The sequence below is a fragment of the Equus asinus genome, chromosome 5 (assembly GCF_041296235.1).
Source record: "Equus asinus isolate D_3611 breed Donkey chromosome 5, EquAss-T2T_v2, whole genome shotgun sequence".
In the NCBI taxonomy this organism is placed as follows: Eukaryota; Metazoa; Chordata; class Mammalia; order Perissodactyla; family Equidae; genus Equus; species Equus asinus.
In genome coordinates this window covers 59,601,461-59,615,755 of record NC_091794.1, presented here as the reverse complement: position 1 = coordinate 59,615,755, position 14,295 = coordinate 59,601,461, and the positions used below count along the sequence as shown (strand labels likewise).

The 14,295-nt window shown below is 42.5% G+C and overlaps 1 protein-coding gene across 4 annotated transcripts in view; it reads left to right on the top strand.

Moving 5' to 3' along the window:
- LEKR1 (leucine, glutamate and lysine rich 1) overlaps positions 1-12,340 on the top strand; it is a 189,814-nt gene extending 177,474 nt beyond the window's left edge. For all 4 annotated transcript variants that reach the window (XM_070509609.1, XM_070509607.1, XM_070509608.1 and 1 more), the window contains one exon: positions 11,789-12,340. In XM_070509609.1, coding sequence (XP_070365710.1) covers positions 11,789-12,202 — 414 coding nt within the window. In that variant the 3' untranslated portion in view covers positions 12,203-12,340. The remainder of the gene's footprint in view (positions 1-11,788) is intronic.
- The last annotated feature ends 1,955 nt before the right edge of the window (positions 12,341-14,295 follow it).

The window sequence follows — 14,295 nt, the reverse complement described above, 5'->3', positions numbered from 1 at the left end:
AAATCTTATCTGAGTAATTAAATTGACATCAGAGGAAAATGACCTAAACAGAAATTTATCATATAAAAAGCATAGACTAAAAGCTAAAAAATTGGCCTAAGGGCCTATATTGTTATCCATTACTACACAATAAATTCTCCTCAAATTCAGTGGCTTCAAACAACAAACATTTATGATCCCACAGTTTCTGTGGGTCAGAGGTCTGAAGGTGGTTTGGCTCTGTGCCTCCAGCTCCAGGCCTCTCATGAGCTGGGTGTCAGGCTGTAGGGGCTGCAGTTTCATCTAAAGGCACCACTGGAGGAGGACTGGCTTCCAGGCTCAGTTTCTGGTTGTTAGCAGGATTGATCTCCTCACAGGCTGTTGGGACGAGAGCCTCAGCACCTTGCTGGCTATTGGTGAGAGGCCTCCCTCAGTTCCTTGCAATGGGGATCTCACCGTATGACTTGGCAGCTGGCTTCCCGCAGAACAAGCAAGTGAGCGAGAATGAGAGAGTGCAAGAGAAGCTGCACGGGATAGAAGCCAGTCTTTGTAACTGAACCTTGGAAGTGACATCCCACTGCTTCCACTGTATTCTATTCGTTATAAATGAGTCAGTAAGTCCAGTCCAGTCAAAGCAACGGGATTGCACAAGGAATCGCTGGCAGCCATTTTAGAACTACCAACCTCAGGGCCTCTGGAGGTAATTTTGGCAAAAGGAGCTAGATGAAAAGTGAAGAATGAATGTATTTATCAGACTAAAGGAGCTGCATTTGGAGCTCTTCCTGCTCATTAGTTGTAAAAGGAAACCACTTAGAGATGAAGTTTTATTTTTTTAAAAAATGCTGACTTTTCAAAGATACAAGACACTGGGTTGGTATATAAATGATCACAGATCATTCCTAGGGAGTAGAAAGGGATCCTTCCAGAAGCACAGTTACCTCAGGACACACAAAGGGCAGACTTTCTTCAGCTGTTGGGGACGGGGGGGGGGGGGGGGGGGGGGAGGGGGGCGGGGGGAGCCGCTGGCGCGGGAACACGACTGAATTCTCCACTGGATGTTAAATAATTACAATTGAACTGTGGGAGTAAATAATTAAGGCTGCTTCTCTGGTTGAGCACGCCGAAGTCCACAATATTCTTACAAGAATACGAAATGAGCCAATAAAAGTGAGAGGAGTTATGAGCCAGAAAGAATAGAGATTGTAGCATGTAAAGTGAAAAGCTCTATTATTCTGATCGTGCATTCCGGACACTTGAAATTTCTCAGGTTCTGGAGAAATAAAGCTGCATTTAAATGGGGAACAAATTCCCATTAGAATGAAAATAAATTAATGGTCTAATAAGGAAGCTAATTAAGGGTAGGAAGCCCTGCTCTCTTTCAGGAGGCCAGAGAATGGAGGGACTTTGTATTTAATTGTATGAAGAAAGTTCTTAAGGATGGGAGGGAAGCCATAGCCTCTACAGGGCAAAACAGGCACCCTGCGCGGCAGGACTGCTAGAGAGCGTCCGCGGACGCACAGGGCTGAGGAAGGTGGAGCACAAAGGTGCAGGGCGATAAGAAGAGAGGGACGGAAAGCGAATCTGTATGGTAAATGTAAATACGAAACGGGGCCCCTGAAAATTCTTCATACAGCGAAGACACACACATAAAAAACTGGAATATTTAAAGAAAAAAAAGGACTTCAGAAAATAAACAGAATACGTTAGAGAATAGGTATTATCATTTAAAACCAGGTTAAAATACATCACCTGATTCTTGCTGCCAGTTTTCCTTCCTCCTGGCTCCATGTAAGTCCTTTCAAGACAGTGTGGGGTCTTGTGATCCAGAGGAAAAATGTGGTAAGTTAAAAAAAAAAAAAAATTCACATACAACTACCAAAGAAAAACCAGTACAAAGAGTTCAGGATTTTAGTTGTCTTAAGACTACAGATAAGGGAAACAAGGAGCAGACGTTTTAAATTCTACTAATTCCTGTAGCCATCTGATGCAGACGAAAGATGTTTAAAAATAGAAAGGAATGCTCTTGGTTAAACCTGGAGAATTGAATACATATGTTTATCTCTGCTTCATCCCAAAACACCACTAAAATGAAAGGAAATTAATAAAAAGTGAATAAATTCACAAGGAAAAGAGAACAGGAGAGGAAGGATGAAATGAAAAAGATGTGGACCAAATTTTGGAAAATGGAAAGCACAGTATGGATGAGAGGTAATTAGTAGACTACAGGCTATTGAAGTCTAATGCCTGTAGGACTGGGGTGGAATCCTAAAAGGAGCAAACCCAACGGTGTGACACAACACGGGAAAAGCTCAGGATTTGGAGACACCAGGTACCTCTGAAGAGGGAGAGAAGAGTGCTGTTCCACGTGAGAAAACAGGACTGTTTGAATGATTGTAAAAGGAGCGTGTAGATCCTCAGATGCCCTCACTAACACCCAAGCAGCCCCTATCCACCATCCGTGCATGATACCAAAGGTTTACGCTCTAGAGAAACTGAGCATGAGAGGCTTTGATCCTGAGGATACGAGACAGCAAAGTAATGAGATGAGGCTAGAGCAGAAGTCCATATATTAAAGGGGTGAGACGTCCTAGTCCAAATCACCTGCTCACTTCTCAGAAGACAGACAACCATGCTTATATGTGAATAGCCAGAAAACTGGAAGAGCTCTCTTTGGAGAAGAAAAGACGTGTGGATACTAACAATTGAGGTCTCCCCATGAAATGGCAATATCCGTGTTCAGTCTATAAGCCCCCACCTAGACACACAGAGCTTCCAGTAACATCTTGGAGACTCATTTTTACACACTAACAGCCAAACATCACCAAACATTTTAGGAAGACCTCTAATATGAAAGACAGAAACCAGGATCAAACAGATAAGCACAAAAGAACTCAGAAGAAAAAGATACAAAACAATGCAGGCAGCAAAAGTGAGCTTCAAGAAAGAGCATAATTAATATCTTCAGAGAAAAAAGAGAAGATATTGCATCCGTGAAACTTGAACAGGAGGCTATGAAGAAAGAACAAGAATGAATATTAAAATATGAAAGCTGAAGTAAAATACTCAATATTTGGGTTAGATAACAGAGAAGAAGACATCTCTCAGAAAGTAGAAGAAAAAAGCAAAGAGAGAGAGAGAAGAAAAGAAAATTAGAGGATCAAGCTAGGATATCTAATGCTCTACTAATAGGAGTTCCAGAAACGGAGAACAGAGAACAGAGAAGGGAGGAAACCATCCAGGAGCTAATCAAGAATATTTTCAAGAACTGAAGGACATCCATTGCTATATTGAACGGGTCCACCCAGCATAATGGATGGCAAAGGGACCTCACCAAAGCACTTTATTATGAAATGGCAATACCTTAAGGATATAGATAAGTACTTAAAAGTTTCCAGGGAAAAAAGGTCACTTAAAAAGAATCAGGAATCAAAATGGCATCAGAATTCTTAACAGCAACAGCAGAAAGTAGAAGACGATGGCTTCCAAATTCTGGAAGAAAATTATTTTCAACCTAGAATTCCATATCCTGTCAAAAAAGGATATTTTCAGACATTAGAGTTCTCAAAAATGATATTTCCCTTGCAGCCTTTCTCAGAAAGCTGTTAGAGGATATATGAGGGAGTAAACTAAGAAACGAAAAGCTACAGGAATCAGGGAGTAAGAGTTCCAACGTGGGGGAGAGATGGAGGGAATCCCCAGGATGATGGCGGGAAGAAGTCCAACAATTACAGCAGGAACTCACAGAACAGCAGGTTTAGAGAACAACCAGGTGGGGCTAAGGAAAACACTGGAGGGTTTTTAGAAGTATGTCTCCAAGAACAAAGAGAAACTGAGAGATCACATGTGGAGAGGATATTGACATTTCTGTAAGTTGGCTTTGGTGAAAGATTAGTAATCAACACCTAAGTACCTAAGCAGATAAATAATGGGACAATAATTACCTCTGGAAGGACGCTGTGCAAAGAAGGAAATGCAATCATAGCACACTGCATGGCTCAGGCGTGCATAATGTTTATATGCTATAATCCCATACAGCAGAATATAGATTTGACTAAAAATTGTGACAGAAATTGGGAAGATTTCCCAAGAAAATTGTGATAGAAACTTCTCCCAGGGGAGGAGAAACATCTCCCCGTGGGGAGAGGAGAAACACCTGTTAGGAGTTGCAATAGAAAGCTAATTCTGTTCTCTGAAATCAGTAGATAATGATTTCGAAGGAGGAAAACCATGATATAGCTGTGTGGTGATATTATTTAGAAATATCCAGAGAAGTATCACGAGAAACAGCTTTAAAACCTGAAAATGGTTGTTCTTGGGAGGCAGGACTTGAAAGTGTGAAGGGGTGCCTTTTTTCACTATAATTTAATAGTATTATTTTAGTTTTTAACTAAGTATAATATATTACTTTAATTTTTAAAAATAATTCAAAATAATGGGAAAAAGTAAAGCATAAAAGGACCTGATAGGTGACAGAGGAAAGGATAAAGGACAAGGTTATACAAGAAAAACCAGGAAAGCTGTAAGTAAAACAAGCAACTGAACGTGAACCTTAATGAGATCTTTTTAAGATTATGAGAAATGAAAGAATGAAGACAAAGTAGATTCTAGCTTAAACTTTAGTAACAAGTGCCTGACACACTTCTATTTATTCTCCAAGTCTGAATAAAAGGAGAGCTCCTCCATTAACCCACAAAACCCCAGAGCCAGCTTAGGCACCTCTGTGCACCCATTACAGTGGTTGATGCATTCATTTAACATGTAAACGCGTTTTTTTAAATAGATGCTAAGAAGAAAGGTAAAGTAGAGTAAAGGGATACTTTCTGAAGGAGAAGTACTGTGTTAGATGGCGTGGTCAGAGGCCTCTCTGAGGAGGCAACATTCAAGCAGACCCGAAGTGAGGAAAAGAACATTGCAGGCAGAGGGAAGTGTGAAGGCCCTGTAGCAAGGAGCCTTCAAGAAACCGTAAGGAAGTCAGCAAGCTTTGCTGGAGCCAAGTGGGCAAGGAGAGCAGCGGTCGAAAGCAAGGTTGGAGGTTGCGGAGTCTCTGCAGGGTCTTTGGATGGTTTTCCAAGTGTGATGGAAAGCCACATGGGAATTCTGAACAAGGAAGTGACATCTGATTTATCTTTAGAGGATAACTCAGATGCTGTATGGAAAATAGGTTGAAGTTGGGGAGAAGAAAAGAGGGGAGACCTATTACAAGGCTCTTGAAAAGACCTAGAAAAGCTTTGAAGGTCATAGTGGTAAAGGAAGTAAGAAGTGCCCAGATTTGGCATATATTTTCCAGGTGGAGGCCACAGAAGTCGCTGGTGGCTTGGATAATGTAAAAGCATAAGACGGGTCAAGGATAACTCCAAACTCCAAAGTTTGGAATCTCAGTAACTGAGTGAGTCAAGGTGCCATTTACCAAGATGGGAAACACTTATAAAGGAATACAACTGGGGTGGAAGGTGGAGAGTTGATTTGGGACGTGTTACTCTTCATATGTCTATCAGATAGCCAGACAGAGGTGTTGGACGAGCGTATGTTCATGGGGAAGACTGACTAGAGACGTTGATTTTGGAGACATCCACATGCAGCTGATACTAAAGCCTTGGGACTGAATGAGATCACCCAGGGGAGGAGGTGAGAGAGAAGGGGGCTGAGAACAGGCACTCTGGCTTTCAGAGGCTGGGAGGAGAACAACCCAGCCATACTGCCGGAGAAGGAACATGTAGTGAGGTAGGAGGAAAACCAGAGGAGAAGGCCAGCAAGGAAAGAACGTATTCAAAGAGGGGAGCATGCAACTTACACAGGTCCGCAATCCCTTATACAAAAACTTTGGTTTCGGATGGGTTCTGGAATTCAAATTATTTTGAATTTTAGAAAGTTAGTACAGTGCGTATCTCCCTGGATATCTAGGGCAGCCCCTCCCTGCAATGACATTCATATTTCTGCAGTGAAACGTAGGAATGGCCCTTCTGAGCTAAATACATGGGATTATCAGTCCAGCTAGGTTTCATTACCAAAGGCTGTAAGTTACACAGATGTTTCTTTTCAGAGCTTTTGGGATGTCAAAATTGTGGCTAATGGATTGTAGATATGTACTCACTTTCTTTACAGCAGCTGTTTCTGTTGGTTCACCTGACCATCTCTTGGCTTCTTGGATCTGCTTTTGTTTAAAAAACAAAATAGGAGAGTACATATGTTTCTTTGTAGGGTTACAGACACAGACATGATATGGAGAAAGGAAGAATTTTCCCCAAACTATTTACAGTGATTATCATTTCAGGGGAGGAAGAGAAGGGCAGGGGCTTCACTTCTTACATACTTTTTAAAAATTTTAGGATTGTGGATGACTTTAAAACTTTTTGGTGTTTTTGAGTATTTTCCAAATATAAAATCTATTTTTTTAAAAAAAGAAAAAAATTTATTTAGGAAAGATTACTAATAAATCTGGCAAGGATGGATTTATGTAAACTCTAAGATTAAATTTTGGGAATATGTGGTGTTTGCAAACACAAGTAGCTTTTTTGCAAGAATTTGCTTAGTTTTAGGTTATGCATTTATTATACTTGCATATTTAATTGATAGAAAATGGCATACATTTCTCTGGTGATTCCCTTTGTGAGAAACCAAATTAACAAAGGAGTGGTTCTCAACTTTGAGACGGAATAAAATTAGACTATCTGAGTCTCTTTCAAAGAGGAAAGGGGTCAGTGGAAGTTCTCTAACCTCTGTCTGCACGGGGAGCAGGGGCTCAGAGAAGCTCTTAGTGGCAGCGGCTACTCCGAGGGCTGGCTGGCAGGGAGGATGGCTGAACTGCCAACCCAAGAACCTTCGCCTTGGGGCTTGGGGCAAATGGGGGCTCAGACTGAGAGTCTCCGGCCGCAGAGAGGGAGATCCAGCCTGGGCGGTCTGACATGTTGGAGACGCAGAGTATAGTTGCCAGAAAATCTACAGAATGAGAAAAAATATGAAGAAATTGCTTTTGTTGTGTTTATGAATATGAATTAAATCTTAAAGTTAGATTATTGACTTAGAAAAGTAATTCCCGAACACTGTGTCTTTGTGGGCTCTTCCTCCACCATCTGCAAACCAGCCTTTGAAGCCTAGAGGTCGGAGGGCTGTCGCCCTGTCTCCTCTTCCGCTCTGGGGTGTCTGCCGCCGTCACCTCATGGGGTCCATTATGTTTGAAAGCACAGAAATACAATTTTAAGAACAACCTGCCTGACATCCATCTTAACTTCTTTCCCGGAAATTTATTCAGATTCTCATCCCTGCCTTTCCACCGTTTTCCTGCGGTGTTTTGAGCTGATCAGATCAGTTGAACAGGAGCCTTAAACGGAAGTTTGGGCATGTCCTTTGCTCACTCGTACTCCTCTTTCTGGTTTCCACACCTCTTCCACAGTTTCCTTTCACCTCAGCTCCCCACCCAGTTGGCCAGCCACCCTTTCACCCTGGGACACACCTAGTCTGGGTGGGTGGAAGCTGTAATCCGATGGTGCCATGCCCGGCTCCCACCTCGCTGGGTATAAAGCGTGGACAAATACAGCCACCTGTGCTGATTCCTCACTCAGGACCGCTTTCCTGGCACGCTCCCCCGACTTATGCCAAATGCAGCTGATGGCCATCACAAATGGGATGATCAAGCTACCCAGCAAACCCTTCTCTTGCTTCTTCCACTGTTTTTGGGATTGAAAGCAATCCAGCTGTCTCTCAGGATAAAAACGAAAACAAACATAAAAATAAGCCACTCTTACATTGCAAAGAGTGGGGCAAATTGGCCATTTTTTAATATTAGAAGCTTCAAGCAGATGGTGAACTGATTTATATTTTCATTTTGACATTTGCTTACCCAGTGGGAGTGCAGTTAAGCCATATTTTAAGCCCATTCAAAGTGGCCTTCATCTGAAAATGTTGCAGACACATCTATATACTCTTCACCAATCTGTAGAGCTCAAGGAACACTGGTTCTCCCTCCCTAGATGCCCCTAACCAGAGGGCACTCGGGGGAGGAGTCTCCTCTGGGAACACTCTGGCCTCCTCCTGGCCTTCCTGCTTCCCATCTTGCCCTACTCGGGGCCATTTTCCACAGTTGGCAAAGGAATCTTTCTTTAATGCAAATTTGACCATGCCAGCCCCCTGCTTGAAATAAACCTTTCAATGACTCCATATGGCCCTCAGAATTAAGTTAAAATTCTGGTATTAGCCTGTTACCAAAGTTGTCCTTGATCTGACACTGCTCACCCCTCCTTGCCTCGGTCCTGGTCTCTCCTCCCCTTGTGCAGCCTGCCCTTGAGTCATCCAAAGCCATGTGTCATCCCAAGATGTGCCCCGTCCTCTCTCACTGCCCTCCTTGCCTGGCAAACCCCACTGCCCGTCTCCACCTGGCTCAAGCCTCCCTTTCCATTTTGACTTCCACTTTAGCTGCAATCCAGTGACATTGTTTTACCATGCTAAAACAGGGCCAGCGATGACATAGGGCTAAAACGTTTAGAATGCTGTGGCTTCACTCATTATTCTCACATTTGCCCATGATTTTCAATCTTACTGAACATATTCCATCGTACACATTTTCCATGTTGTTCGATAAAAACATCTATTAAAATTCTGCAACAACACAAACTTCCAAAAAAACGAACATTTTGCCTAAATTGCTGAAAACAATCTAACCACGAGTGAATGATTCTTTTCCACGGAAATTCCATGGAATTTTCCGCTAATGTGCCTTCCTGACTCTAGTCACATCCACATGTGTTCCTGTCATGCCCTGTCACACACACTCCATCCTGAAATAGCAACCCCTAAACTTGATGTCTTCCATTTCTGTTTTTTTACTCCATGATTGAATAAATTATAACGTTTGAACTGCCTGTACAAAACTGAGTTATAATCTCGATTTTAAAGGAGGAGGTCATGGTGGCAGAGGATATGCAGATACTGAGAGCTTCACCTGACATTTGAGTGTTTGTGGCACAGACAAAAATAGAAGTCCCAACTTTGGGTCCTGTCTTCAGTTCAAAGGTCCTCATGGTTTGGGAAATAATAGAAGAAAGAGAATTAGTCCTTTGCTCTGGAAGCTAATAGCCTTGAAGAGGGATGAGTTCCAGAGCAGTGGGCCCACACCAAGATGGTGAGCGGCCCTTTCAAGGTGCAGTCTGGAGCTGGCAGCACTTTGCTCCATTGTACTGGTATAGGGACATCTTTGGGTTCACTCCACCTTCTCATGTCCTCCTTTAGTAGGGTGTCACCTGGTTGAAATAGCTTTTAAGTGACTTGCTTTATGGATGTTTTCCGTGGAGTACTACTCCTTTCCTTTGAGAATTGAATTTAATTTTAGTAAATGGATTGAATTTTATTTTTCTTTTAATGAGAGCTCTTATCAAATCACCCATCACTTTATCCTTCCATATTCGTGCACCTGTTATTTATGTCACCAATTTATTGACCTCATTGTTAACTGCTATCCATTTTTTCTTTTATATATTCAAATAAAATTAACTCTTTCTCATAGCTTTATTATCAAGGGAATTTTTATACTAATTTATTGAAAGCCTCTTAAATCTAATCACTTCAACACATTTGTCAGCTTATTCTACTAGTAGATAGGAAGCATAATGCATTGATGTTTTTTCCTTTTAAAAGAAAGTTTAGATGATTAAGTTAAGAGAACTTGGGCAAAACTAGAGGAAATGTCTTGCTGTTTTTTATTGCTTCAGTGTCCTGGACCGAAGTGGCCGCTGCATGCTTGATGTCATTATTAGACGCTTGCTGCAGAGGTGGTCAAAGCAGGGCTCTGCAGGCAGGCCCGGCCCCACCACCTTGGAGCTGGGCTACTCTCAGCAAGTTACACAACCGGGCTGAGCTTCAGCGTCTTTCTTTCCAATATAGCTGTTGGGAGATGGAGCTGAGATGACACCTAACGTAGCCCCTTGTCACTCTTCTTCTCTAGCCCCCCTCCCCTGCTCTTTCAACAAGTATTTCAGGTAGGGTGCTTGAGAACCAGATAATAAAGCCACAAACACTGTCCTTGGTCCCCTGTTTCTCAAATAAATAAATAAATAAATAAATAAATAACTGGAAGCAAATAACTAACCCCCATGATTTAAAAAAATATGTGGCTATATGGGTCATGTATGTATATTAATAACCTATGTAAATGATGAGGCTTTGTCTGACACAGACATGCTGCTGATTTTATGGAAAATTACTGTGCAACTGTTGATCTGGAATTGCTCCATATTCTTCCTTGTTGATTACCAAATTTGGAATTGAATAGAGTTCTGACATAATCACAAGAAACTCAGATACAGGAAGATGCTCCTTTCCCTGATGCTTTGTTATTTGGTTCCACTGACAGCAATTAGTCAGTAAACCGTTCGGAGGTTGCATTCCACTGAGAATCATACTTAGGAATGCCTTGGCTGTTTTTACAAATAAGCTAACCTGATCGAAATTTATTTTTAGTTGAAGAATCCTATAGCACAATCATTTTAATTGTGTTCACTTATTTGGATACCATTTTGAATTGTTTATTTTTCTTTTTGGGAGTGGGGGGAGGAAGTTGGCCCTGAGCTAACATCTGTTGCCGATGTTCCTCTTTTTGCTTGAAGAAGAGTGGCCCTGACCTAAGATCTGTGCCAATTTTCCTCTATTTTGTATATGGGTTTCTGCCACAGCATGGCTTGATGAGTGGTGTAAGCCTGTGCCTAGGATCCAAACCTGTGAACCTGGGCCACCAAAGTGGAGTACGTGAACTTAACCACTATGTCACCGGGCTGGCCCCATGAATTGTTTACTTTTCAACCTCTTTTTTGACATCCTGCAGACATGAATGTCAGGATGTTGGCGAGTTCCAAGACCTAATTCTTACCATGGGCCTTGAAATGTTTTCCTGAGTTCCACAGATGGGTAACTCTTCAACTAGAAATCTAGAGTCTCAGAATTTGAAGGGGCCTTAATGATCTCCAGTCCAGTCATATATTTAAAGCTTAAATTTGCTCCAGTATATCCCAGTCAAGTGAGATTCAACCTCAGAGTATCCTCTGGACAGCTCTGGCTATTAAAACATTCTCCCTTCTTTTAAATCCCTTAGCTTCCACCCTTGGCTCCAGATTCTGTTTGGGACATAAAAAGTGGCTCTGCTCAAACTTATGAGGCTGCAAACTTCTTCAGAGCAGGAACTGTATCCACCACAGCTTCCACTAACTTGATAAATGATTGCTGACTGGAGCTGAAAGCAGAAGATGCTGTTCTTATATATCTTACGGGACAGCAAATGATCAGTATAAGCTCTCCTGAGGAAGCATCAGACTGATTTTATTGTTTAAATTCTATAACGTATATGTTTTATTCTTTCAATTTTATAACTCAGGCAGTTTTATCTGTTTGTCATACGTATTGCAGTTTACCTTTATTATAAAATAACATGCTTCATGACACTCCAGATGTTAACTATCAGATATTACACGTGTGGCACATACTGTCGGAGACACTAGGCACAGAGAAGCTGAAACCCTAAGTGGGCTCTAGATGCTCTGGGTTAGCCAGCCCCAGGCCCACCACTACCATCTGAGTCACGCTGGCTCTTGTTTCCTCTTCTGCCAACGGCAAGGTTCAATCAAACGTCCTCTTAAAGTTCTTTCCAGCTTCACAAGTGATTTTGCGTTTTTGCCTTGTCTGTGCCATGTGGTAGAGTACCCACCGCGACCGTCAGAGAGCACAGACCTCTGATTACTGGCTCAGCTCTCAGGTTATAGTGCCAGTAACCATCCACGTGGACACTGTTTAAAGCGAGGGATGCCTCTTCCCATTTTTCTCATTTCAGAACACTTTTCTTCAGGAAACAGTGCGTAGAGAGTGTGAAGAACGCTTTGAACTGACAGAGGCTTTGAGTCAAGCCAGAGAACAGCTCCTGGAGCTCAGGAAGCTCAGTGGAAGCTTGCCGTTGTCACCGTGTTCCCTCAGCCAGGGCAGCCTAACCTCCTCTGCTGCGGTGGGCAGTAATTGCGGAGAGAGGAGCCTGGCAAGACTGAACTCTGAAAAAAGAGTCAAAATCCCCAGCCTGCATGGAGTGCCAAAACCCACCACATCCCCACCCTCAGCTCAGCCCCGGAGGGGCAGTAGCTCAGGTTTGTCCACTCTGCCCCAACCACATCCTCCCAGGGGCCGAGCATCTTCAGTAAACGAGACCAGACAAAGACTGGCTGCTGTTCTGCAGAGGAGACTGAATCAGCAGTGACTGATCCAAAGTCAGCAGCAACTCCACCAGCCTGCCTGGTCTTTCCCCGAGTGCCGGAGGCTCACTGCAACTGAGGATGACAAGGATCAAAATATTATCACACATCAAGAATGCATGTCTATAGTTTTAACAAGAGAATAGGAAAAGCTACTTTGAAATTACAACAGATAATGAAGTTGTTGGTACTCCGGACGGCTGATTTCTCTATTTATGTGTTGTGTGTTTAGCTGTGCTCTGTGAAAACGCCCTTTTAGAGATCACAGGTAAAAATTTTCGCCCATAGCATCTTTCCCATTTTTTTGCACCAGTACAAGCAGATGTATTTCCACAAAAAATAGATTGTATTGGTTTTGTTGGTGTTTGTTCATTTGTTTGTTGAGCTGAATAGGTTAAATAGATGTAATTAGTATGTCAAATAGAAAATAAAAGCACTTTAGTCTTTAATTTGATAATTTCCAAAATGCTTAGTTCAGATATTCACAGAGTTCATCATCATCATCATCAAAAGCCTCTCTTTTTCACTCACAATCTGATTGGCTAATCTGCCTTCTTTTTAGCCTAGGTCAGAAGCCACGATGGTTAACCTTCAGGAAGCCGGTCTTCCCTGCGAGAGAAAAAGGGGCAGCACCTCCACTTCAAGGGAGGGGTGTTTCTCTTCTCCAACTACAGAGATTATTTTAGACAACAAAGAGCCTGGCTGTGAAAATATTACTTGGTAGAGATTTTGTGCGTTAAATGCTTTTTTGGTGCTCAGTTTTGAACTCTGACTTGAACTTGTGTTCCCAAGCCATTGGGCAGAGAAGGAGTTCAAGGCCGTTTAGTAGGGGCACACAGTGCTAACTTGGGGTGCAAATTCCATCACCCCTGAAAATGGGTAACCGGGCAACGTGGTTTCTACTTTCAGAGGGAAAAATTAAACCCAGAGACCGGACCAGCTATTTTAGGTTATCTTAAGCTTCATGCTCCTCGCGTTTCTTAAAACACAATTCTTTATCTTAAGCTGGTGTTCGTCTTTCTTTTCCCCCTTCCATGACTGACTGCTGAAGTCCTTCACCTGACTGCATAGCGGACATCAGGCTTCTCACTCCCAGAGAGAATGACAGTAGCATGTGAGAAATACGGCACGTACAGCTCTCTGCTGTTAGTTGTCATGTTCGTGAGAGAATCCAAAGGCACTTGGAATCCCTCCCATGTGCAAAAAAAGTGAAAAATCAAGCTTTTCTCCAGTTTTTCAAAGGATTGGTCTAACCTACCAATAGAGTGTTTTAATCTCCAAAGAGTTCCACAGTAGGGCCTCTGATTTCCCTGGCAAGTTTTAAGTGAGCACATCTTGTGTTAAGGCTGAGAATGCTTACTTTTGTGTTACAGAGCTTGGTGTTTCTTACAACAGCATTTGACCAGAGAACAGACATCACAGAGTGATGGTGCTGGGTGGACCTCAGCGGTCACCCCAACAATCTCTTTACGAATAAGTCATACAGATGCCCAAAGAGGTCTGACTTGGTTAAGGTGGTACAGCTAGTTAGTGACAGACCCAGAGCCGGGACCACTGTGACCTGATCCCAATCTTTCCACCTCACTTCTCCACTTCAAGATTTCCCAGCTTCCGTCATGACTTTTGTCAGAAGCACTTACACTGTAAATATGCAATATTTTCTTTAAATGCACACATTTTTTTTTTCTGCTTTATCTCCCCAAACCCACCCTGTACACAGTTGTATATCTTAGTTGCAGATCCTTCTAGTTGTGGAATGTGGGACGCTGCCTCAAAGTGGCCTGACGAGGGGTGCCAAGTCCACACCCAGGATCCGAACCCTGGGCTGCTATAGCGGAGCGCGCAAACTTAACTACTCGGCCACGGAGCTGGCCCCTGCACACACTTTTTAAACTTAAATTTATGTAAAAAGAAAATTTGACCCAAGGAAGAATAACCATAGAGTGAGTTCAATTTGCTAGTTGTGTTTTTTTCTAATACACTTTAAAATAAATACGTGTTTATTAAAATACAAAATGTTAGTTGGTGTACCCCCTGAAACCATCTCATGGAATGCCAGCAGCACTCCCGCCCCACTCTGGAGGCCACCGCATGGAGT